Source organism: Dasypus novemcinctus, chromosome 3, assembly GCF_030445035.2.
Source record: "Dasypus novemcinctus isolate mDasNov1 chromosome 3, mDasNov1.1.hap2, whole genome shotgun sequence".
Taxonomy (NCBI): Eukaryota; Metazoa; Chordata; class Mammalia; order Cingulata; family Dasypodidae; genus Dasypus; species Dasypus novemcinctus.
The window spans coordinates 95,827,352-95,851,786 of record NC_080675.1 but is presented as its reverse complement, the minus strand read 5'-3'; the positions used below and the strand labels follow the sequence as shown (position 1 = coordinate 95,851,786).

General features: G+C 51.7%; 1 protein-coding gene across 10 annotated transcripts; it reads left to right on the top strand.

The window, feature by feature from the left end:
- Window positions 1-5,270: 5,270 nt before the first annotated feature.
- On the top strand, window positions 5,271-24,314 carry ARHGEF40 (Rho guanine nucleotide exchange factor 40). Of its 10 annotated transcripts, none has more exons than XM_071214068.1 (24): window positions 5,271-5,336; window positions 8,577-8,774; window positions 9,660-10,905; window positions 11,043-11,210; window positions 11,352-11,472; window positions 12,057-12,153; window positions 12,257-12,337; window positions 12,471-12,587; window positions 13,573-13,668; window positions 13,748-13,863; window positions 14,257-14,383; window positions 15,883-16,005; window positions 16,106-16,249; window positions 17,161-17,771; window positions 17,898-18,132; window positions 18,493-18,579; window positions 19,156-19,371; window positions 20,105-20,275; window positions 21,237-21,414; window positions 22,212-22,316; window positions 22,540-22,683; window positions 23,187-23,317; window positions 23,572-23,618; window positions 23,779-24,314. In XM_071214068.1, exons 1-23 carry the CDS (start codon window positions 5,313-5,315, stop codon window positions 23,611-23,613), a joined length of 4,578 nt encoding a protein of 1,525 aa, XP_071070169.1. In that variant the 5' UTR covers window positions 5,271-5,312; the 3' UTR covers window positions 23,614-23,618; window positions 23,779-24,314. The 10 variants fall into 10 exon arrangements, with proteins under 10 accessions (XP_071070169.1, XP_071070171.1, XP_058149793.1 ...); XM_058293810.2 differs by lacking the exon at window positions 5,271-5,336 and adding an exon at window positions 5,874-6,019; XM_004482313.5 differs by lacking the exon at window positions 5,271-5,336 and adding an exon at window positions 5,880-6,019 and having other exon boundaries at window positions 8,577-8,710.
- The last annotated feature ends 121 nt before the right edge of the window (window positions 24,315-24,435 follow it).

Here is a 24,435-nt window from a genome sequence, read left to right as displayed (position 1 = left end):
CTCTGGCAGTGCAAGCCACCCCAGGAGCTATTCTGTGGCTGGAACTGGAAGCTCCATTTCCGAAAAACAGGGGAGGAAGGCATGGTTGGCCACTGATTTTGGCTACTGATTAGTAGACTTGGGTGGCTAAGGTACAGCTAGGGTGTGAATCTGTCCAAGTCAGAAAGAGGCCAGTGGCTACCATTTTGACTCTGGCCCCAGCCTAAGGGGAAGCCAGGCTGACTGAAAATCACAGTGATGGTAGGGACTGGTTTCTTTCACCAGACCAGCCTGCAGCCCTAGTCTGGGCTTCAGCCCCACTACTGGCAGGGAGGAGGCTGGCAGGCCCTGCACCAGCCTATACAGGTAATTGCAGGTACCTCTGGCTGGCACAGACTGAATAATCAGTAGTCTACCAGGGCAAATGTGGTCATCTTGGAGCTGCACTGCACAGATTGCTGCCCACACCTGCAGCTCCATCCCTGCACCAGGCAGGGGAGAAAGGGGCATGAAACTCTCTGGACAACTACAGTCTAGGCCTGCACAACTTGGATTGTTCCACACAGCTGTGACTCTGTGCCTAACCCTGACAAAGGAGAAAGTTGGGAGAAGCTTCATCGGTCACTGGGAAAATAGGCAGCTTGAAACTCCACAACTTATAGCACCAATTACAGCCTTGGCTCCTACTGCACAACCAGCAAGGGAGAAATGGCAGGAAGCCCTAAACTAAAGAAAAAATCTGCACCCAGAATAAACACTCTAGCAAGCCAGATGCAAAGACACCAACAAAAAATTACAATCCACACCAAGAAACAGGAAAATATGGCCCAGTTAAGGAACAAGACAAGCCTCCAGATGACAAAAAGGAGTTGAGACAACTAATCAGAGATGTTCAAACAAATCTCCCTAATAAATTCAATGAGATGGCTGAAGAAGTTAGGATATTAAGTAAATATTGGGGGAAGTGGACATGGCTCAAATGATAGAGCATCCATCTACCATATGGAGGGTCCAGAATTCGATACCAAGGGCCTCCTGACCCATAGGGTAAGCTGGCCCATGCTCAGTGCTGCTGCGTGCAAGGAGTTCTCTGTCACGCAGGGGTGCCCCCACATAGGGCTGTCCCATGCGCATGGTGTGTGCCCCACAAGAAGAGCCACCCCACGTGAAAAAAGCGCAGCCTGCCCAGGAGTGGCATCACACACACAGAAAGCTGATGCAACAAGATGACGCAAGAAGGGAGAGACACAGTTTCCCGGTGCCACCTGACAATGCAAGCAGACACAGAACACACAGCGAACAGACACAGAGAGCAGACAATGGGGGGGAAGGGGAGAGAAATAAATAAATAAATAAATAAATAAATAAATAAATAAATAGAAGATATTGGATGAACACAAAGAAGAATTTGAAAGCATACATAGAAAAATAGCAGATCTTATGGGAATGAAAGGCACAATAAATGAAATTCAAAAAACAATGGACTCATATATAATAGCAGATTTGAGAAAGCAGAAGAAAGGATAGGAGAGCTTGAAGAAATGGCCTCTGAAAGTGAACATACAAAAAACAGATGAAGAAAAGAATGAAAAAAATTGAACAAGTTCTCAGGGAACTAAATGACAGCAAAAGACGTGCAACAAGCATATCATGGGTGTCCCAGAAGGAGAAAAGAGGGGAAAGGGGGCAGAAGAAATAATGGTAGAAAATTTCCTAACCCTATTGAAAGACATAGATAGCCATGTCCAAGAAGCACAACATACTCGCATCCAAAAAAAATCTGAATAGACCAACTCCGAGACACATAGACACATACTAATCAGAATGTCAAATGCCAAAGACAAAGAGAAAATTCTGAAAGAAGCAAGAGAAAAACAATGCGTAACATATAAAGGATACCCAATAAGATTAAATGCTGATTTCTCATCAGAAACCGTGGAGTCAAGAAGCCTCATATATTTAAGATACTACAAGAGAAAAACTTCCAGCCGAGATCTTATATCTGGCAAAACTGTCTTTCAAAAATGAGAGTGAGTTTAGAATATTCACAGATAAGCAGAAACTGAGAGAATTTCTAACTAAGAGACCAGATTTTCGGGAAATACTAAATGGTGTGCTAGAGCCTGAAAAGAAAATACAGGAGAGAGAGGCCTGGAAGAGAGTCTAGAAATGAAGATTACATGAATAAAAGTAACTAAAAGTGTCAAAAGAGTGGTGAAAATAAAATATGACAGATAAAACTCAAATAGGAATAAACTTAACTGATGATGTAAAGCACTGGTATTAGAAAACTGCAACTCAAAAGAACTCAAGAAAGGCCTGGATAACTGGAAGAATGTCCCATGCTCATGAATTGGAATATAAATATCATTAAGAGGTCAATTCTACTCAAACTGATATACAGATTCAATGTAATTCCAATAAAAATTCCACCAGCATTTTTTAAAATTGAAAACAGGATTATCAAGTTTATTTGGAAGAGGAAGGGGTCCTGAATAGCCAGAAACATGTTAAAAGGAAAAAGCGAACCCTTAACTCCAGACTTTAAATCATATTACCTAGCTATAGCAGTAAAAACAGCATGGTACTGGCATAAAGACAGACACATAGACCAATGGAACCAAACTGATGGTTCAGAAACAAACCTTCACGTAAATGGTCAAGTATTTTTTATTAGATCGTCAAAACCACACAGCTCAGGCAGAACAGTCCATTCAACAAATGGTGCTGAAAGACATGGATATGCATAGCCAAAGGAAGAAAAGAGGACCCCCAACTCACACCTTATCCAGAAATTAACTCAAAATGGATCAAAAACCTAAAAATAAAAACAAGAACCATAAAGCTTCTAGAGGAAATTATAGGAAAATATCTTCAAGACCTGGTGGCAGATGGTGGATTCTTAAAGGAGATAGAAGGGCTGAGATGGACTACTGATGTTTAATGTATGTAGAAGTTTTAATTAGCTTTACTGTAAAAGTGTGGAAATGTATAGAGTGGATGGTAACAAATAGTGAGTAACAGCTAGTTTATAAATGGGCATGTGGCTGAAAATGGTAGTCTAGGGTTGTAAATGCCAAATGACAGAATGCTAGAGAATAATCTAGGAACTGAATAGCACAGTAAGCCAAGAGTTGGATGAGAATTGTAGTTGATGGTACAGATGCAAGAGTGTCCTTTGTGACCTAGAGCAACTGTGCATCACTATTGCAGGGTGGTGGGAACGTGGAGAAGCATAGGAAAAATACAACTGGAGTGACCTATGGACCGTAGTTATCAGTAATAATATAATATTCTTGCATCTATGCCATAGATGTACTGCATTGATAATGGGGCAGTATGGAAAATGTGAGCCAAATGTACACTATGGACATGGTAACAATCAGATGATAATATCTTACCTGTAACATATGTTCCACCACACTGTGATGTGCTAATAGAGGGGTGCTGTTGGGAATTCTGCACATGTGCATGATTGTTTTATAAGTTTATGACTTCTGTCATAAAATATATATTTAAAAATAATAATAAGGTGGGTTGGGGGAGAAATACACCAAATGTAAGATAAGGACTATAATTAGTAATAAGATTTTGAAAATATTCTTTCATAATTTGTGACAAACTTCTCACGACAATGCAAGGTGTTGGTAGAGGGTCAATGTATGGGACCCCTGTATAATGCTATGCATGTTTGCTTTGTAAGTTCACAACTTTTACTATACACTTATTATTTATGTATGTTCATATATAAATGATATAACAATAATAATAATAGGTGGGTTGGAGGAAAAATACTTTGGTTAGTAGTAATATTTTGACAATGCTCTTTAATCATTAGTTAAAAATGTTTAACAACACTGCAAGGTATTGGTGGTAGGGTGAGGTATGAGAGTCCTGTATGATATTATATATATGTTTGCTTTATAAGTTCACAGCTATTACTGTACACTTATTGTTTATGTATATGTATGAGTGATATACTTGAATAATTTTTTTAAAATTATCAACTCCTTTTCTAGGAGTTCATGGATCCCCACTCCAGCTCAATTATATTCCACTATTTACAGCTTGCTTCAGTAGAGGAAATGTAAGACATGTAAGAGAAGGTTCAGACACTCTCCACACTGAGAATAGATGAGCAGGGTTTGAGATAAGTGAATAACTTCCACAAAATCTTCTTTAAGAAATTTCCTGAGTACTGGCATCTGTAACTAGCTGCTGGGCAGCACTTGCGAAGTGGACACCAGGGGGTAGCAAAGGCTCACTCTCCCAACTTCCAGGCACTAATTATAAGGGAGCCGGGGAGTCTGAGTTCCAGTTGTTGGAAAAGAACCCTAGTTCCCCTGTCCCTCCTCCCGCTGCCCCCACCTCTGCAGGGTATAAGGCCACTGGATTTTGCTGTTCTAGGTTCTAATGTGACACTATGGATCAGAGGGCTCTTCTTCCCTCCAAGAGGGATGAGCATTTTCTCTCTCCTCCTCTTTCAGTCTCAGAGGAGTCTAGAAAGGATGGCGTTTTGCCTTCTGAGATGAGAGAGAAAAGCCAGTCACCTTGGTGACGCCCACCTCCCCTCCAGCTATTCCAGCGACTGCCCCGAGGCTCGGCTTTGGCCTCTGGCCCTCATAAGAACTGGATTCACTGGCAGGACATTTTCTAAACTCATCTCCCAGCCGCAGTGGCAAATGCCGTCAGGTCCCTCTCTGGGGACTATTTGGTTTCCCAATCTTTTCCTCAAAAGGTGAAGCCCTTTGGAAAGGCCGAGGTCGCTGCAGGGCTTCCCTGTGCTTGCACAAAGGAGGGGCATGGCATCTCCCTGCTGTGCCCATGCCCCCCTACCCCTCTTGGGGCAGGAGAGCCCCGCCGGACTTCCATTTCCCATGTGGACATGGTGGAGGATGCCCGGGCTTGTGAGGCAGAAAGGATAGGACTAGAACTTTAACTAGCCTAGCCCTTTGTCTACTACGTCTGACACCCGTCCCCACGCCATGAGTCCTAGGGGACCTGGAAGACTCACCACCGCCATCCCTCAAGGAACCACGGGTCTAGTGTTCAGTATCAAATCACTGATGCTGACTGGGGACCTGGTGCCTTCTCTCCACTAGAGAAGAGGGAGAGAGGGGAAATCGAAATGGAAGGGGCAACGAGCTGAGAACTCAGAAAAAGTCTGCTGAAGTGCATGCCCCTACACGAGGATCCTGATCCTGTTCCCCCTTCTACCAGGGTCCACCCCCACCCCTAGTCTTCACAGCTCCCTGATTTCCCCACGCACCCGCCCTCTCCGGGTTGCAAACAGGAGTCCATTGTCGAAGCCCAGAGGCTTGAGGCCAGCGGAGATGAGAGGGGAAGGAGGCGGGAGGGTAAGTCCATGGGGCGGTAGGGAAATCCCCTGTTTTCTCTGCCCTTCTCTCTACCGAGGATCCTTTCTTGAGCCCCAGATGCTGCTAAAGTCTAGCAACCGATGGGGTGGAGCGTCTGCATGAAGGGAGAAGAGGGTCCCAGGCGGTTAGAGACCGGAGGTTTCCAGGCAGGAAACCCCAGGGAATTCACGCACGGGCCAGACTCTGCAGTGTCCCAGGCGGAGGCTGAGCTGATCCCACCGGGAGCCGGGTGTGCAGCAAAGAGAGAGGCACCCTCGGCGGGGCGGGCCTCCTACGGTCAGGGTCGGGGCTCCCCACTGGAAGGCGGAGTGAACGAGGCAAGGGTGGTGGGTGAACGGGAGTCCTGGGTGGATTGATCGGTGGTGTCCCGGGAGTCGGGAGTCGAGAGCTGTGAAAAGGCTTGGTGCGGGAGGAGTCCCGGCCTGGGGTCTCGCGCAGAGGCGGGGGGCGGGCGCCGGGGGGCGGGGCGGGGCGGGGCGGCCGTCTCGACCCTCCCTGGCGGGGCCCCGCGGCCTGGGCGCCGGAGTGGGCCGAGCCGCCACCGCGGCGGGAGCTGTCCCCCAGCCAGACCCGGCGAGACGCGAGCGGCGGGAGAGAGGCGGCGGCGAGCTCGGCCCCGCCCGCCCGCCCGCGCGCCGGACGCGGCCCGGTGCAGAGCCATGGTGAGTCCCGCGTCGCAGCCCCGAAGTCCTCTCGGTCTTCACTCAGCCGTCTCCAAGCTCCCAGCCCCCGGTCCCCGACCCAGAGCCTCCTGCGCCCGCCTTTGGACTGCTGAGCACTTCTGGGACTCTCCTTCCTCCCATCCCCCTTCTCTTTTTTTGGTCTGTCCATCTGCTCACTGTCTGGCTCTGTCCCTGCCGGGTACTGCCCTCACCCTTTCTTTCTTGCTCCTCTACTCCGCCCCTTTCCCCGTCCTGCCTTTGGTCTCTCCCTAATCGACACCTCCCCATCCCCCCATCCCGGTCTCGACCTGTGCCTTCCTTTACGTGATCTTCTATCCCCATCCCCCTCCGCCTCCTGGTCCCAGCTCCTCACCCGCTCGAGATCCCTGCGGGCTGCTCCTGCAGCGGCCCTGGAAGGGGCTCGGCCTCGGGTCATGAGAACTGACCTGCCTGGAACCACCATTTTCCATCCCTGTCCCCAGCCCGGTGAGGCGGGCCCACCCATCCGGCCCTGGGGGACCGGCCACAGCTGGGGCTGGGCCTGAGCCAGAGGCATGGCCAAAGGGGGAAATTGCCGTGAGAAAGAGGGGCTGCCTTAGGGTATTGGACCGAGTGGGGAGGAGGACTCTCGGTGCCAGGGGGCGTGAAGCTTTCCAGAGCAAACTAGAGATCTGGGGAGTGAAGTGGGGGGGAGGGGGGTAAAGTGTCCGGAGCTCACGCAGCGGGGAACAGAACCGCTGCCTCAGCGTACACCCGCTGTGGAGGGCAGGGAGCACGGGCGGGAGATCCCTCAGGGGCTAGGGAACCTTGAAGGCAGCAGCTCAGGGCACAGGAAGCAGGAGGACTCATCAACTGGAGTGGATACTTTCCTGGGAACTTTCACTCCAGGAGTTCTGTCTGAAAAACCATTGCAGGGAGGAGTGGGCACTGCCAGGGAGGGTTCCCACTGCAAGTGGCAGGGGCGCGGCTTGGCCAAGGGGACGCTTACTGCAGAGAATGGAGATGGGGGAGAGGCCCTGCCAGGGGGCTCTCATCGTAGGGACTGGAGGAGGGGGGAAGCTCTACCAGGGCCATTCTCTTTACAGAGGGAAGGGCACCTCTGGCAAGGAGGCTGGACCAAGAAGGAGGCTCCGGGCCAGGGAGAGCTGACTCGTCTCTCTGGTCTCTTCTTTGGTCTGGCCGACAGAAGGTCCCCCTCTCTGTACTCCCGCCCACCGCCTCCCGCCCCAGACCTCTCCTCCCCTCCCGCCGCTGCAGCTTCCTGTGGCTGAGACTCTCCGCTCAGCCATGAGCTCACCGCCTCTAATGGGTTGCAGCTGCCTGGCTGCTCAAGCTCTAACTCCCCCCTGCCGGCCTTGGGGCCTATGGCCCACTCGGCCTCACCCCCGCCCATCTCCACCCACCCACGCTCACAGCACCCGCCGGGTCCCCGGAACACTGGGGGTCTGTCTACTCGCCCACACACCTTGGCCGGGTCGCTGTGCTGACGCACAGAATGTCCTTCTCTGGAGTGGCTGCTCCAGCTTCTCAGACTGTGGGGATAGGCCGACAACTCTGGCTAGCCAGGGACTCAGAGGAACATCTGCCAGTTTGTCTTCAGGGTACAGGCAGGGCCTCAGGGGGAGGATAGAGAACTAGGTAAACATAGCCCTGAGCATCCCCTTCCCTATTTACAGCAAAGGTCTGGTAAAAGAACTTCAAAGGCCATCTTGAAAGAGAAATAAATTTGCAAAGGAATGGCTATGGCCGGAGGAGTGGCAGTTTGGGGTAGGATGGGGAAAGTGTTCCTCCTCTCAGTTCAGTTTGGGAGAGGGGTCTGGATGAAGCAGGGCTGAGCTTGGTGAGAGGCTGGCTCCAGGCTGAGGTTGGCAGAGAGAGGTCCTATTGGAATCAGAAAAGATTTCAGTTCTAATGCATACCATCACCGCCTCCTACTTCCTTTCCCACATGTTTTGTGACTTTTTCCTCTTTCTGCATCCCCACCCAGTTCTTTGTAACCCATCCCACATGCTCCAAAGAATGGATGATTGCTTTGGAGCCATTCTGGGAGAAGAGTGCTGGAAAGACCCACAATAGTCACAGACAGCCCTTCCGTCCTCCTGCTCCCCACTCACCTACTATCTCTAGGATATGAATGTTCATGGTAGGTAGCGAGCCCTGGGAGAAGCTACAGGTTGGCTGTGTGAAGGTCCCCCAGGCTCCAGAGTTCTCAGCCATCACCTTAGTCCCCTGATGACCCTTCCCAGGAAGGCCTATGCAATCACCCCGATTCACAAGAACCAAGAATGGTTCTGCTCAGAAGCGTTCACAACACATTCTCCTGGGATCACCAAAAGTGGAGACTCCAGAACGTGGGTGTAGAGTGCACGGCTAGGCCTGTGCCCCACGACTGACCTAGCCCCACAGCTCCCGTCACATCTCATTTGGTCAGCATTTCCCTACTGCCTGTTCTGTGCATTGTTCGGTGGGGCCACTTGGGAACACAGCCACTCCCACGCCAGTACATCCCACAGGAGCCAGGCTCGGATGGTCTATACCCTTGTTCTCTCTCTCCTAGGAGCCTGAGCCAGTGGAGGACTGTGTGCAGAGCACACTCGCCGCCCTGTACCCGCCTTTCGAGGCAACAGCCCCCACTCTTTTGGGCCAGGTGTTCCAGGTGGTGGAGAGGACTTATCGGGAGGATGCATTGAGGTACACGCTGGACTTCCTGGTGCCAGCCAAGCACCTACTTGCCAAAGTCCAGCAGGAAGCCTGTGTGAGTGGCTACACATCCCTAGTCTACCTCCCCTGAGAACAACTGCCTCAAGTCAGAGCAGGGGTTCTTAACCGTTTTTGTCATGGACCCCTTTGCCAGTCATGTGAAAACCACAGACTCCTTATTAACTCCACACTATACTGTGTATTATTTGATAAATATGTCACACCTGCACCAACACATCCCCACAAGAATATTGTTGTTGTTTTTGTTTGTTTGTTTTTAATTTCAGTTTGAGCTTATGGACCCTTGTTAAGAACCCCTGCTCTAGACACTAGCCAGGCTGACTAATTTCCTCCCCACTCTGAAGTGCAGCCTCCCCTAATACTGGTTATGCCAGAGGTAATTAAGCCTCATTCACTGATGTCCCTCAAACCTTGACCCTCAGAAGCACTGATCTCTGTTACTAACTCAAATACGAACACACATACACTCAGAGACACTTATCTTCCCCAAAAATTGATTCCTAAGAAACACTGGTTCACAAAGATTCTGACCCTCCAGACCCAATTCCAAACATTTTCCCCCTTCATCTCAGTTGCTTCAGATACTAACTCCCCCAGACATGACTCAAGAGAGATCCTTCACTTCTATAGATACAAAGACCCAAGTGGATGGCATCAATGACCATGTCTGTAATGACTCAGTTCTTGCCCTCCCACCCATGACTAACCTCCTAGAGAGTGCCACCACCAGAAGCTGACCAGTCCCAAATCCCTTCTTTTCTGTTGCATGAACACCCCAAGATATTCCCTCCTGCTCCCCTGGGATTATAACCCACGGGTCCCAAGGCCAACCCCACCTACAGCAGTCCTATTCTAACTGCCCATTCCTGCTGGTCTCATCAGCAAAGTCTTGAGCACAGCTTCTCTCCTCTCCCCTCAGGCCCAGTACAGCGGTTTCCTCTTCTTCCATGAGGGCTGGCCTCTCTGCCTGCACGAGCAGGTGGTGATACAGCTGGCAGCCCTGCCCTGGCAGCTGCTGCGCCCGGGAGACTTCTACCTGCAAGTAGTGCCCTCAGCGGCCCAAGCACCCCGCCTGGCACTGAAGTGCCTGGCCCCAGGGGGTGGGCGGGTGCAAGAGCTGCCTGTGCCCAATGAGGCCTGTGCCTACCTGTTTACACCTGAGTGGCTACAAGGCATCAACAAGGACCGGCCAACAGGCCACCTCAGTACCTGCCTACTGTCCGCACCCTCTGGGATTCAGCGGCTACCCTGGGCTGAACTCATCTGCCCACGATTTGTGCACAAAGGGGGCCTCATGGTTGGACACCAGCCAAGCACGCTGCCCCCAGAATTGCCCTCTGGACCTTCAGGGCTCCCCAGCCCTCCCCTCCCAGAGGAGACCTTAGGTACCCGGAGTCCCGGGGATGGGCACAATGCCCCTGCTGAAGGACCTGAGGGCGAGTATGTGGAGCTGCTGGAGGTGACACTGCCTGTGAGGGGGAGCCCCACAGATGCTGAGGGCTCCTCTGGTCTCTCCAGGACCCGGACGGTACCCACCCGGAAGGGTGTTGGAGGGAAGGGCAGGCACCGGAGGCACCGGGCATGGATGCACCAGAAGGGCCTGGGACCTCAGGACCAGGATGGGGCACGCCCGTCCGGGGAGGGGAGCAGTGCCGGAGCCACCCACGGGTCTCCCCTGGGAGCTGAGGCTCTCCCAGAGGCAGCAGTCCTGGATATGTGTGAGCCCCCAGCAGCGGCCCTGGGGGAGGCTTCTGAATCTTGTCCACTGAGGCCAGTGGAGGTTGGGGGAGGATCAGGCCAGGGAGTTGAGGGACCACCTGGCACCCCTCGGAGAACAGGCAAAGGAAACAGGAGAAAGAAGCGAGCTGCAGGCAGAGTAGCTCTCAGCCAAGGAGGGGATGGTACCCCACTGAGTCCCCGGGACAAGGAAGAGACCGGGCAGCAGGAAGCCCTTGCCAGTCTGCCTTCACCAAATGAACACGAGCTGCTAGAATGTAGCCTGGTTAAGGAGAAGCATGAAGGCTCAGGGAAGTCAGAGTCTGAGCCAAAAGAGGACCTGAAACCAAGAGAGGAAGAAGAACCTCAGCCCCCACAGGCCTGTTGGCCTACAGAAGAGAAGGCTCAAGAGACAGAGCAGGAGGCATCAAGCCTAGGGCATATGGCAGGTGAGAGAACACTCAGGCCAGTGGGGCGAGGGCCAGAGCACACTGGTCCTAAGGAGAAGGCTGCAGGAGGAGCAGGAGGGGGCAGAAGAGCTGGACACCCTCGCTCCACGCCCATGGCTCTTCCTGTGTCTGTGCAGGACCCACAGGCCCAGAGGGGCTCCCATCTGACTCCCTAACACCACACCTGGAGACTGTGCAAGAAGCAAGAGGGGACAGCATCCCAGAAAAGGTCCCTCCAGTCTCCATCTCTGATGACCCTGATGTACCTTGGGACTTGATGGCATCTGGATTCCTCATCCTGACTGGTCAGTGGGCATCAGTGGGTGAAGGGAAAGGGGATCAGGGAGAGAGGAGCAATTGAGGTGGGCTTGGGTGGGAAGCAGGGTGGATGGGGGCAGCCAAGGACTGCCCCCAGCCAGGACAGCCTGGCCATTTTGTGTCCTCAGGAGGGGTGGACCAGAGTGGGCGAGCTCTGCTGACCATTACCCCACCGTGCCCTCCTGAGGAGCCCCCACCCTCCCGAGACATGCTGAGCACTGCTCTTCATTACTTCCACTCACTGCTCAGGTAACTGAGGCACCTCCTGGGTCATGAGGACCCTGACCTCCTCTCTCTTCAGAGCACTGACCTCTAGGACGCCTGCTTGTTCACTCTCGGATTTTCAAGCCATTGACCCCTGACCTCACTGACCCCTGACCACCAATAATATCTTCAACAATCCTCAAAAACACCTGACTTTCATTATCCTAACTCTCTATCTAGATGATTGGGACATTGATCCACTCATGCAACAAGTATTTGAGCACCAAGTACCTGTGAGGTATCATCCTAAGTAGAGTCATTTCATTCATACCCTCCCAAAATGTAAAGTTCCTACCTTTCCAGATCCCGGTCCTCTGACCAGTGGCCATGTGAATATAGACTCCCAATTGCTAGGTCATGGCCTCTTGGATACATATCCCACAATCTGGCCCTTTGCCCATTACCTCCCAAACGTACTAGGAACTAACTTCTCCTGAAGACTATTAATACTCACACCACACCCTGTGCCTCTGTCCTGCCCTGTCCACTCTCCCCGAATATACACACTCTCTCACACACATACACATACACACACACTGAAGCCTCCTTGGCTTTTCCTGTCCCCACAGGCCTGATTTACAGATATTGGGGCTGTCCGTCCTGCTGGACCTTCGCAAGGTGCCCCCACTGCCCCCAGAGCTTATTCCTGCCCTGAGTCAACTCCAGGTAACCACTTCCATGAGATAGGCACTTTCCCTAAGTCTTCCCTAGTGGCTATTCTGAACCACCCAATTGCCCACAGTTTAGGGTTATTCTTCTCTGCCCTCAGGACTCAGGAGACTCTCCCCTCATTCAGCGGCTGCTGATTCTCACTCATGATGACCCTCTGACTGATCTCTGTGGACTTCAGGTTTGAGCCTCTCACTCCCACCTACTCCCCCATGTGTAGTGGAGAGAGGAGTAGAGTCTGGTTGGAGACCCAGGCCAGTCCCAACACCCCTTGGTGCCCAGGCCAGAAATCCCCTGTCTTTACATGTGCACAGGGTGCTGAGGTGCTGTCAGAGAATGACCTGAAAAAAGTGGCCAAGCCAGAGGAGCTGCAGTGGGACATGGGAGGTCACATGGATGCCAATCCCAGCCGCTGGGTAGAGGTACATCAGGTAAGAGTCACCTCCTTTACCTAGGACACTGGCAGCCAGAAATTACTCAGCTGAGGACATTCTAAGAGAGAGGACAGACCTGAGACATGATCCTGGGGTTGAGAAAAAGTGGTTTCCATTCCATTCAATTCAATAAGTGTTTACTGAGCCACCTAGCATGAGCAAAACATAGTGCATTCTATGGACTGTCGGGGAGATGGGGAAGGAGCATGCTAAATAAATTTTTAGGACATGAGTACTATATGATTTTTGATGGGAGATAAATCATGAAACAACTGGAGAAGAATGCAAAATAGTGTCACTGGGGTTTTGGAAAGAGCCAAGATTCAGGGAAGCCATTTCTGGACCCATGCCCCTTGGACAAGTTACTTTACCTCACTTCCTGAGATGGTGCCCTTTTCTATATCTGCTTCCTATACCAACATCCAGATTTCACCAGAAAAGTATAGCAATGGTGATATGACCTCTAAAGGACCTTCCAGCCATTACTTTCCATGAGTCTATGAATCTAAGTGCTATGAGTATTCAAAAAGAGAGGGATATACATGATCTGAGCTGAGTGTTGAAAGAGATTTGTAACACAGTCTCTAAGCTATGTATCAAAGGGGAAGTGGATCTGAATAGGCAAAGAGGAGGGGTTTCCAGGGTGAAGATGCAGTGCAGACAGATGAAAAAGGGACTTACACTTAATGAGCTGTACAATACGCTAGGCCCATGCTAGGTGCTGATCTGGTATCATCTTTTTATACCTCACAAAATCTCTGTCTTATCCTAGCTTTACATTTAAGGCAACTGAGGTTAAGGAAGTTTCTTGGACTGGCCAAGGTCATACAACTAGTGAACCACAAAGTCAGGAACTGAAACCAGCTTTGCCTCCATAAAAGAGTGGCTGAGACTGCCCCACCACCCTAGGGCTTAGGTTCATCATTCTAAACTCTTTCTAGATCCATCCGTGTGTGTGTGTCTGTCTGTCTGTCTGTCTCAGGAGGTGGCGAAACTGTGCTGCCTGTGCCAAGGTGTGCTGGGCTCTGTACGGCAGGCCATTGAGGAGCTGGAGAAAGCAGTGGAACCAGAGGGAGAGGTACAAAATGATATGGGGCAGTTGGGGGTAGGGCTGGGATAGGGACTCTGGTGGAACCCTAACTGTCAACTTCCCCCAGGAGGCAGTGGGAATGCCTGAGCCCCTGCAGAAGGTGCTGGCAGATCCCCGGCTGACGGCTTTGCAGAGGGACGGGGGCGCCATCTTGATGAGGCTGCGCTCTACCCACAGCAGCAAGTACGGGGCGTGGCTGTGCAGGGGCCGGTGGGAGTGGGTGGCAAAGACCCAGCAGAGGGCTGTCAATCAACCTCAGCTGTCAAATCTTACTGGATATGGATCTGAGCAAGATACCATGCTTTACACTTATCTCATCACCCTCATGACATCCCTATGTTCTAGTTACGATTCCAAATGGGGATTTGGAAGGTCATAAAAGTTCAATGACTTGGTCAAAGTTAGCCAATAAAGGGGAGAGTCAGAATTCAAATCCAGGTCGTCGGAGTCCAGCCCACACTCTCACCCATATTGTTATGCTACTTCCCGTGCTTGCACTCCCATAATGGAGGGATGCGAGGATGGAATCCAGATGCTCCACAAGGGCAATGCTTCTTCTGCACCTCTATTTCCCAGACTGGAAGGCCGAGGCCCAGCTACACTGTATCAGGAGGTAGACGAGGCCATTCACCAGCTTGTGCGCCTCTCCAACCTGCATGTGCAGCAGCAAGAGCAGAGACAACGCCTGTGCAGGCTCCAGCAGGTGAGCCAGGACAGCCCTACCATTCTCACTATGTTGTAAGTCTGGCTGCCAGCACTCCCTTGTCACCGACTCTGACAGTTGATGGTGTTCTCCTAGCCTGGTTTGGCGGAATGCTCCTTCCTCTCTCCTAACTTCCCCTGGAAGTTGGTCGTGGTCAGTGTGAAATTCAGCAAGAGGGTGGGAGCATCTCAGCACCAACAAAGGGAAGCTAGGTCTCCTCCTCCCCACTGTTCATACTTGATCAAAGATACTTAGAGATTACAAGAGATGCTTGGGAAGAGCTGATTGACTCTGGAGTTCCTACCTCCCTGACTTAACAAATAATAAATGCCTAATGATACCAGTTCTTCAGCTACACTGCCACTGGTCTTGACTCCATAAAAATATCATCCCCTAAACCTGAGGTTAAAAATGTGCCACCTCCCTATATGCTGAAGGAGAGGGCGCCCCTAAATGCCTTGGGAACCACAGCCCTCTTTGGAGGGATGACAGTAGCTCCTCTGCACCCTGATTTTCCTCCCCTGGAGTTAAGTCCCTTAAGGATTTTCTCTCTACCTGACCATGTGGGATCAAGGAGCTTGGAAATCTGGTTGTACCTCCATAGCCCTGACCATGGTGAGTAAACATCTCGTGGACATAATGTGTGAGCAGCAGAAGGGTCGTCTCAGGGTCAATGCCAATGCCATACAACTAGTATGGGGGCCAAGACTTTTTTCCAGGGATTCCTGCATATTGGCTTTCTCTATCCCAGAATCCAAGGATTGAATCTGCTACAGTTTGTTTGCTGCTTGCAAAACAAACTGTTTGAAAAAATGTTAGTACACAGCAGTTGGAGTCTAAAGTACTCAGCCTGAGGCTTAGCTCTGCTAGGTGTGAGAGGTTAGACAAGTCACGAAGCTCCTCTGAGTTCCCAAGTCCTCACCCGCACTTAATAACATTTAATTCATAAGGGTGTTAGAATGATCAAATGAATTCAGCCGAGAATGATAAAAGTGTTCATTGTTGGCACTGGTTATTAGCCTTCTCAGACTTCTGTCCTCAGGCTCTCCCATCCCAGCCTCCAGCCTTTCTTCAGAGGGAAAAAATTGCCATCCCTTTTTGGCCATACATCCCAGAACCAGCATCAGAATTCCTATAATCCCAGAATAGGTGAGAGAGAGAGAAAAAGAGAGAGAGAGATCACACCAGTTTTATCTATTTCACCCTCCAGACATTGCCTTGGAATCCTAACCTGCCTCTCTCTGCTCCCTGCCAGCACAGCAGTCCTCTCATCTGGTGTTTTGTAAAGGATTTCCTCCTCACTTTCTCACTTGACCCTTGTGGAAATGATCAGCACTCACTGTGATCATTCCCACTTTACAGATGAGATGAAATGACTTGGCCATGGGTCTAGGGACCAGAGTGGAGAGGTTAGAGGTGGATCTCAGTCTTCCTTTCCTTCCCACGGTGCCGCCTCCTCTCTCCTCATGGCCCTTGCTCTCCCATCCCATCTGCCTCAGGTGCTGCAGTGGCTTTCTGGCCCGGGGGAGGAGCAACTGGCAAGCTTCTCTCTTCCTGGAGATTCCCTGTCTGCCCTGCAAGAGACAGAACTGCGATTCAGGGCTTTCAGCACTGAGGTTCAGGTGAGAAGGGGGAGGGACAAGCAAAAGGAGACATGCAGAGAGGGAGGAAAAGACTGATTGGGAATGAGGAGCAAGTCTGAATGCAGCCTCCCTTCTCCAGGAGCGCCTGGCCCAGGCACAGGAGGCCCTGGCCCTGGAGGAGGACCCTGCCTCCCAGAAGGTTCTGGATATCTTTGAACAGAGACTGGAGCAGGTTGAGAGTGGCCTCCATCGGGCCCTGCGGTTACAGCGCTTCTTCCAACAGGTGTGTGCAGGGCCTCTTTCTATGCCCACCACTGCCTTTCTTTTTTTTTAGATTTTTATTTATTTCTCTCCCCTTCCCCCCACCCCGGTTGTCTGTTCTCTGTGTCGTCTTCTTTGTCCGCTTCTATTGTTGTCAGCAGCACAGGAATCTGTGTTTCTTTTTGTTGTGTCATCTTGTTGTGTCAGTTCTCCGTGTGTGCAGCGCCACTCCTGGGCAGGCTGCACTTTCTCTCGCGCTGGGCGGCTCTCCCTACAGAGGGCACTCCTTGCGCGTGGGGTTCCCCTACACAGGGACACCCCTGCGTGGCAGGGCACTCCTTGAGCGCTTCAGCACTGTGCATGGGCCAGCTCCACACAGGTCAAGGAGGCCCGGGTTTGAACCATGGACCTCCCATGTGGTAGACGGATGCCCTAACCACTGGGCCAAGTCCGCCGCCAACCACTGCCTTTCTTCTGCCTGGAGAGGCTGATTAGATAGCTGTGATGAGCATGGACTATGTCTCCTCACTCTGCCCCACCTACTTGCTGAATGACCTGGGACCAGGTACTAAACCTGAATGTGCCTCAGTAGGTGCTAACCTTATAGGGCTGCTGTGAGGATAATATGAGTCAATACATAAAAAGCACTCTGTACAGAGCCTGCCACTTAGAAACGCCATATAAATATTAGCTATTCTTTTATCTAGGTATTCAGGTTCCTCTGTCACCTCCTCTGTCACCGTACCAACTCAGAGTGACATGTTTAAGCAGTGATGCTGGGGTAGCAAGGGAGGTTTTCTGAGAGGATGGGGAGGATGATGGGCACTGGGAAACCATCAGCAAAAGAGGACAAGAGCTCTCACGACAGCAGATGGGAATAGCAGAGGACCTCACATCTTTGTTTTCCCATTCCCAACCCCTTCGGCCTTATAGGCACATGAATGGGTGGATGAGGGTTCTGCCCGGCTGGCAGGAGCTGGGCCAGGTCGTGAGGCCGCGTTGGCAGCCCTGGCCCTGCGGCGAGCCCCGGAGCCCAGCGCCGGCACCTTCCAGGAGATGCGTGCCCTGGCCCTGGACCTGGGAAGCCCAGCAGCACTACGAGAGTGGGGCCGCTGCCGCGCCCGCTGCCAAGAGTTGGAGAGGAAGATTCAGCAACAACTGGGAGAGGAGGCAAGTCCGCGGGGCCACCGGCGACGACGGGCAGACAGTGCCAGCAGCGGAGGGGCGCAGCGGGGCCCCCACAGCCCATCGCCCAGCCTCAGCTCCCTGCTGCTCCCCAGCAGCCCCGGGCCCCGAGCAGCCCCATCCCATTGCTCCTTGGCCCCCTGTGGGGAGGACTATGAGGAGGAGGACCCTGAGCTGGCCCCAGAAGCAGAGAGCAGGCCCCCGCGGGCCATTCTGATCCGAGGCCTGGAGGTCACCAGTACTGAGGTGGTCGACAGGACATGCTCACCACGGGAACATGTGCTGCTGGGCCGAGCCGGGGGACCAGACGGGCCGTGGGGACTAGGCACCCCCCGGATGGAGCGCAAGCGAAGCATCAGGTGAGGCCCAGCCCAAGTGGTGCCCAAGAGGCAGGTCCAAATACCCTGCAGGAAAATAATGGAACATTGATGGGGGTCAGGAGAAGAGTGGTGACACCTCCTTTGTCACCCGTGTCATGCCTGCAGTGCTCAGCAGCGCCTGGTGTCTGAGCTGATTGCCTGTGAGCAGGAGTATGTGGCCGCTTTGAGTGAGCCAGTGTCACCCCCTGGGCCTGAGCTGACCCATGAACTGCGGGGCACCTGGGCTACTGCCCTGAGTGCCCGGGAGAAGCTTCGCAGCTTCCACCGGACACACTTTCTGCGGGAGATTCAGAGCTGTGCCACCCACCCCCTGCGCATCGGGGCCTGCTTCCTTCGCCATGTGAGTGATCCTCCAAACCTCCTTCCAGGTCCTCCCCCTTCCCATGTTTCACCGCTATCAACCTGCCCCTCCTTCTCAGTATCAGACCCCCACCCCCAGAGGTGTGGGCCAATATTCTGAGGCCCAGCCCTGTTCTCTGCCTCACCTCTGGCTCTCCTCAGCCTCTGTGTCCTTATCCTCAAGTGCTGCCTGGACTTTACTCTCTCCATGAGGAATCCATCAGTTTCTGGGCAGACGGAGTGCTGCCTGATGGCCCAAGCCCTCTTTGGGCTATAAGAGAGAGGAATGGGGAGAAAGAAAGGAGAGGCTTGTCCACAGGGCCCTCACTGGGGATGGCTTACCTCTTCCCTTTTGGCACAGGGAGACCAGTTCAGCCTTTACGCCCAGTACCTGAAGCACCAACACAAACTGGAGAATGGTCTGGCTACACTCAACCCCCCCACTAAGGTAACCTTTTCTCCCAACCTTGTGGGAAGGGCAGAGGGGCCAGGAAGACCTCAACCCCACCCAACCTCAAAATCCCTCAGGGAAAAAGAGCTTTCCTGGGTATGATCAGGCACATCACCTGACAATATCATATCCCAGATTTGGGAAGAATAGGACAAGCACTGGATCAGGAGCCAGGTGAGCTTGCTTTCTCATCCAGTCCTTCTGAGAAACTTTGGACAAGACTCTTGATTCCTCTGGACCTCTGCTTCCACATCTGATAAAGGGGGCAATGTTCACTGTATCTAACTTATAAGAGGCTCAAGATCAAAGGACCTCACATCAAAAGATGTGGAAGTGATTCGAAAAGTGAAAAGCCAGAGCGTATAAGGCATTATTATTTTTATTCTTCTATTTCCTGTTAAGATCTAAAAGATGATTGAATCTCCTGAAGGGACCCCTTCTGTTTTCTTTCTCAGGGAGTACCTGGACTTCATCTATACCCAAAGCCTTGGCATCCCATCCACCTTCTCCCCAGAGCTTGGCACCTACTGGCTCCAGCCCCTCCACTCATTCCTGTCTTCTTCTCCAATGTAGGGTTCCATGGAGGGTGGCCCTCACCTGCCCCGGGCCCTTCAGCAGCCCCTGGAGCAGCTGGCTCGGTATGAGCGGCTCCTGGAGGAGCTCCTGAGGGAAGCTGGGCCTGAGCTGAGTTCTGAGCGCCAGGCCCTCGGGGCTGCCGTGCAGCTGCTCCGGGAACAAGAGGCCCATGGCAGAGACCTGTTGGCCGTTGAGGCAGTGCGTGGCTGCGAGGTGAGGCCGTGGCTCCAGTCACCCCACTCATACTGCCACACCCTGCTGCCTCAGAAGCAGTGAGGGCTGGTGACAAGAGAACTAGACTCGAGGTCAGAGGGCCCCAGACTCTGGTTTCTATCCAGTTGGGTGGGCTTGGTTGACTTATTGAACCTCACTGGCCCTCTGTCGCCACATCTATAAATAAGGAAGCCAAACTTGAAAGCCCTATGATCCTATATCTGCCTGGTGCTCTCCTATTCTTTTCCTAATTCCTATCTTTCCCTGTCTCCTCCACAATTCCTCCTGTGCCTCAACACTCAACACATGCCTGATTCTCCTCTACTTAGTCTCTTTTTCCAGCCCTGGGGCTCCAGACCAGGTTTAACTCAGCTTGGGATCCTATCTCCTCTGGGATTGACCTCTTTTCCCTCCAATTCTTTGCTGCTTAGAGAATTTCCTAAGGCAAAATGGTGCTTTAGTCCCAAAGACGCAAAGGCTTCCCTGTGGGAGGCTATAAAATCTACTGTGTAATGCGACCTCCCTCTTTAGGGGCAGGGCTGTGCTGCGAGGCCACGGATGCTGTGTGTGGTGACCACAGCTAGATTCTAGGCTGAAGGCTCCCCTGATTTCCTGATCTGCCTGAGAACCAGTGCATTAGGTCCCTTGCCCTATAAATCCCATTTTCACTCCACACAGAACACACACACAATGGGTCCCTGGGGCCAACAGCCTTTCGTTTTTGTTTCCCCAGATCGATCTGAAGGAGCAGGGACAGCTCCTGCATCGGGACCCCTTCACCGTCATCTGTGGACGAAAGAAGTGCCTTCGCCATGTCTTTCTCTTTGAACATCTCCTCCTCTTCAGCAAGCTCAAGGGCACTGAAGGGGGGTCTGAGACCTTTGTTTACAAGCAGGCCTTTAAGGTACAATGCCTGGGGATGATGGAGGAAAGGTGGGCAGAATTGTGTTCTTGAGAACTCAGGATGCTCTGGAAACTCAGCCCCAACCCAGGTCCAGAATCTGTGTCATCTAGAAATAGGCTTTGGCCTATCTTCTACCATCACATTAGGGTTTTGGCGGGGCGGGGTGGGGGCGGGGAGGGGGAACATAGTGCTCAGCAGCACCTAGTGTCTGAGCTGATTGCCTGTGAGCAGGAGTATGTGGCCACTTTGAGTGAGCCAGGGTATCCGGGGCAGGGGGTGGTGGTGATGGGGGGGTAATGGGAACCCCTGTCATTGGTCTCCCCCAAGTAGTTTTCCTCATTGTTCCTGCAGGAGACCTGTGAGGCATTCCCTGTGAATCCAGAATAGAGAATCCCTCCCATTAAGAACACACATGCCTTTTGAGTTAGGGGCAGTCCCTGGGAGATGGGCAACATGGACACCATATATACAGTTTTACTTGACTGAACCAAAGGACTCAGAAAGAGGGGCAGGAGGGCCTTGCTTCAGGGAAAACTATCTTGGTACCTTGATAAATGTCCCCAGCAACCTATAGACCTGGCTCAGACAATGTGAAATGATTCTGAGGGTTTCTAAACTTTGTCTCCCTACACTAGCTACAGATCTTCACGGTGGAGTATGGTTTAGAGGAAAAGGTCTAGGTTTGGAATTACATGGAATGGGTCTGAATCCTGACTTTCTATAAGCCATGCTAAGTCCTTGGGCAAGTTGCTTCCTATCCCTGGGCCTCATTTCCCTTTCTGTGAATAAGAGTTGTTATGAAGACTAAATGTAGAGCCTTGGCACATGGTAGGTGTTGAGTAAACATTTACTGAACACCTACCAGATGCCAGGCCTTTGACTAAGTGTGGTCCTTGCTCATGTTGTACAGTCAAGCCGGGACTCACTCCATCTTCACCCACTCCTCTCTGTTCTTCCTCAGACAGCTGACATGGGGCTGACAGAGAACATTGGGGACAGTGGGCTCTGCTTCGAGCTGTGGTTTCGGCGGCGGCGTGCACGAGAGGCATACACTCTGCAGGCAGCCTCACCAGAGATCAAACTCAAGTGGACAAGTTCTATTGCCCAGCTGCTGTGGAGACAGGCAGCCCACAACAAGGGTACCAGGCAGAGTCGGGGGAGAGTGTGCTTAGAGTCAGGGTTATGTCAGGAGGCTATGTACAGAGTATGGAGACTGCTTGGGAAAAGAGGGTACGGGATGAAGAATGACTTATGAGAAGACTCAAGAGCTGATTTTAGAGAGGTTGCGGAGATAGAATTTGGTCTAGGGTGTACCAACAGGGAAGAGAGAGGTAGCAAATTTCAAGGAAGCAGGAGAAAATGGCTGGGCACAGAGAGGAGAGAAACCGCTCCTGGGCTTGGTTTCCAAAATTGGCACCATTTGCTTGCTGTGTGGCCTGGACTAGTTTTTGTTTATTTGCTTTTTCCTAGTTTTTGTTTTGTTTTTAACCCTCTTGAACCTCACTCCACTCATCTGAAAAATGGAGATAGTAATGTTATCTACATCTTAGTGTTATAGTAAAGATTAAATAAGGTGCTACACAAACACTTTGTAAATTATAAAGATATATACAAAATGTGAGGTTTGCTCTTAACACCCAAAACCAAGGGAAGAAGGTGGGCATTAGAAGAGAAGTTGGGCAGCTAGGATATCAAATGTGCAAGAGGCAACATATAGATGGGAGAAGAGAGACAGATGTCTAGGGAAGAAGTCAAAGACCACAATCACCATCCATGCCATGATAGTCAACAACAAGAATAGTAACAAGAGGTACTAGAATAATGAGAGTGATGAAAGAGAGTTGGGAAGGAGCAAAAAGAAGTCAACAATAACAGTGCTAGGGCTAGAGCAGTGGAGAGGCAAAAGGAAGTTGGTAACAGGGTCTCTGTTCCTCAGAGCTCCGAGTGCAGCAGATGGTCTCCATGGGCATTGGGAATAAACCCTTCCTGGACATCAAGGCCCTTGGGGAGCGGACGCTGAGTGCCCTGCTCACCGGAAGAGGTGAGGGCCAGGGTTTTGGGGGTGACCCTCAGAAGTCAAGGCCTTGAGAATGAGGCACAATGGGAAGGCGAGATGGAGTGAGGAAGGGTAATAAGTGGGCAACTCTTCTCAGAAATGGTGGGAGTGACAGGGAGGCCCTCGATGTGATTGAGGCTCATTCCAGGGAGCCAGGAGGGCTTTCCCACACCAGCACCCCACCCTCCCTCACCTCCACTCTCCGCAGCCGCCCGCACTCGGGCCTCCGTGGCCGTGTCATCCTTTGAGCATGCCGGCCCCTCCCTCCCTGGCCTCTCACCGGGAGCCTGCTCCCTGCCTGCCCGCGTCGAGGAGGAGGCCTGGGATCTGGACGTCAAGCAAATTTCCCTGGGTGAGGCACCTCTCAAGGGGTGGCTCCCAACAGCTGGATCATGGTGGTGATGTTCAGGCCGCTTGCTGCTGAGCAATTCCTCTTTCTAGTCAAGTAGCACAGTTGCCATGACAACTGTGTACAGCTTCCCCATTGCTAAAAGAACCTTCCATCTGGTTGCTAAGGTGATGCTTACAGCAGCCCGTTGCTAAGATGCACTTCCTCTGTACCTCTCTTTAGCACTCCTTGGGTTTCCATGGAAACTGCCTCAGCTTCCTGTTGTACCCTCCTGGCTCACCATGGCACTCCTTATATTTTCCTGTTGCTTTTTCCCTGGTTGCTCTAATGATGCTGCTGACAATTTCCTGCCTCTTGGTAGGGGGGTTCTCTTGCAACTGGATTTCTATGGTGACTCACAGCTTCCTGTTGCTATGGAGCTTTTTCTTCCCTGAAGGAGCAGCTTTGTTGCTTAAGGTAATCTGGAAGGATTCTATACCCTGCTCTCATCCTCACTTCCCCTCCAGCCCCAGAAACACTTGATTCTTCTGGAGATGTGTCCCCAGGACCAAGAAGCAGCCCCAGCCTGCAAACCCCCTACCCTGGAAGCAGCACTTCCACCCTGGTCAGTGGAGGAATCTTAGGGCTATCCCGGCAAGTAAGTTCCTGCAGTAGGGATGGGAATGGGGTAATCTATTTGACTACTTCCTGGGTGGACCCTTATCATTCAACAAGGAACAGAGTTCTGAGTGAATGGAAAAGGGAGAATGCTAAGGGCCTGGTTTGGACTTGGACCTGGATTAAATTAACAAAATTCAGGAACTCTGAATTGACAGACTTGCAGAGAGATTCAGGGAGTATAGGGGAAAGGTAATTTCTTCTTTGAAATCACTGTACCTTCTTTCCCCTCAGAGTCATGCCCGAGCCCTGAGTGACCCCACCACTCCTCTGTGACCTAGGTGAGTCAGTATCTCTTTTCTACCATATCCAACCTCCTTCCCTCTTGCATGTACCTTCCTTCTAACCTACCCCTACCCCCACTTCCCATCCCCAGTTGCTTAAGAGCCAGCTTCTCCTCTCTCCCAACCCATCTCCTTCTCCTTGGCTTCTGTCTTGCAGAGAAGCTCCAGAACTTGGCTGCGGCCCCTCTTCTCAGCACATTTGGGCTGGGATGGCAGTGGGACATTATGGAGGACTGGGAGAACACTGATTTCCTCCTTCTGCTTCCTGGACAGAGAGGAGGTCAAAGATCAGTGCATTACTTTGCTACCACTATCTCTTGCTCTCCCCAGCCTGGTGCCTTCGCCTAGTGGTATCAGAATGGCCACACTTGCTTGCCTTCATACCCTGGAGATGGGGAAATTATCCTCTTCCAGTTCTTCCTCTCCTTGAGCTACTACATACCCCCCAGGTCACTGCTCCTACAATAGCCCTCCCTTGCCAGTTGAGTTCTCCCATCTTCTCATCCCCTGGCTCTCTCTGAAAAGACTCATCTCTGCTAGGTCATCTGGAGTTCCTGGTGACCCATTATGGGATGTCATAGGAAACAGAACTATGCAAACCATTATAGGAGGGTGGGGCGGGAGACTGCAGATTTTATATATGTAATTACTGTTATTATAATACTATTGTTATATTAAATGTATTTACTCACACTTTGCCCCCCTGAAGCTAGAGCAGTCCTTGGAGGAGGGTGGCACTATTAACTTGAGCACTTTCCCTCACCCAACCATTAACTAGAATTCAGAAAATAAAACAAAGGCTGCAAGGTGCTCT

Bases quoted from the DNA above. Each gene is read 5' to 3' on its own strand.
- ARHGEF40 (XM_071214068.1), top strand. From the start codon at position 5,313: ATGAGAGGGGAAGGAGGCGGGAGG. The intron at 13,669-13,747 runs GTACAAAATGAT...AACTTCCCCCAG, and splicing joins CAGTGGAACCAGAGGGAGAG to GAGGCAGTGGGAATGCCTGA. The intron at 22,317-22,539 runs GTGAGGGCCAGG...CACTCTCCGCAG, and splicing joins TGCCCTGCTCACCGGAAGAG to CCGCCCGCACTCGGGCCTCC.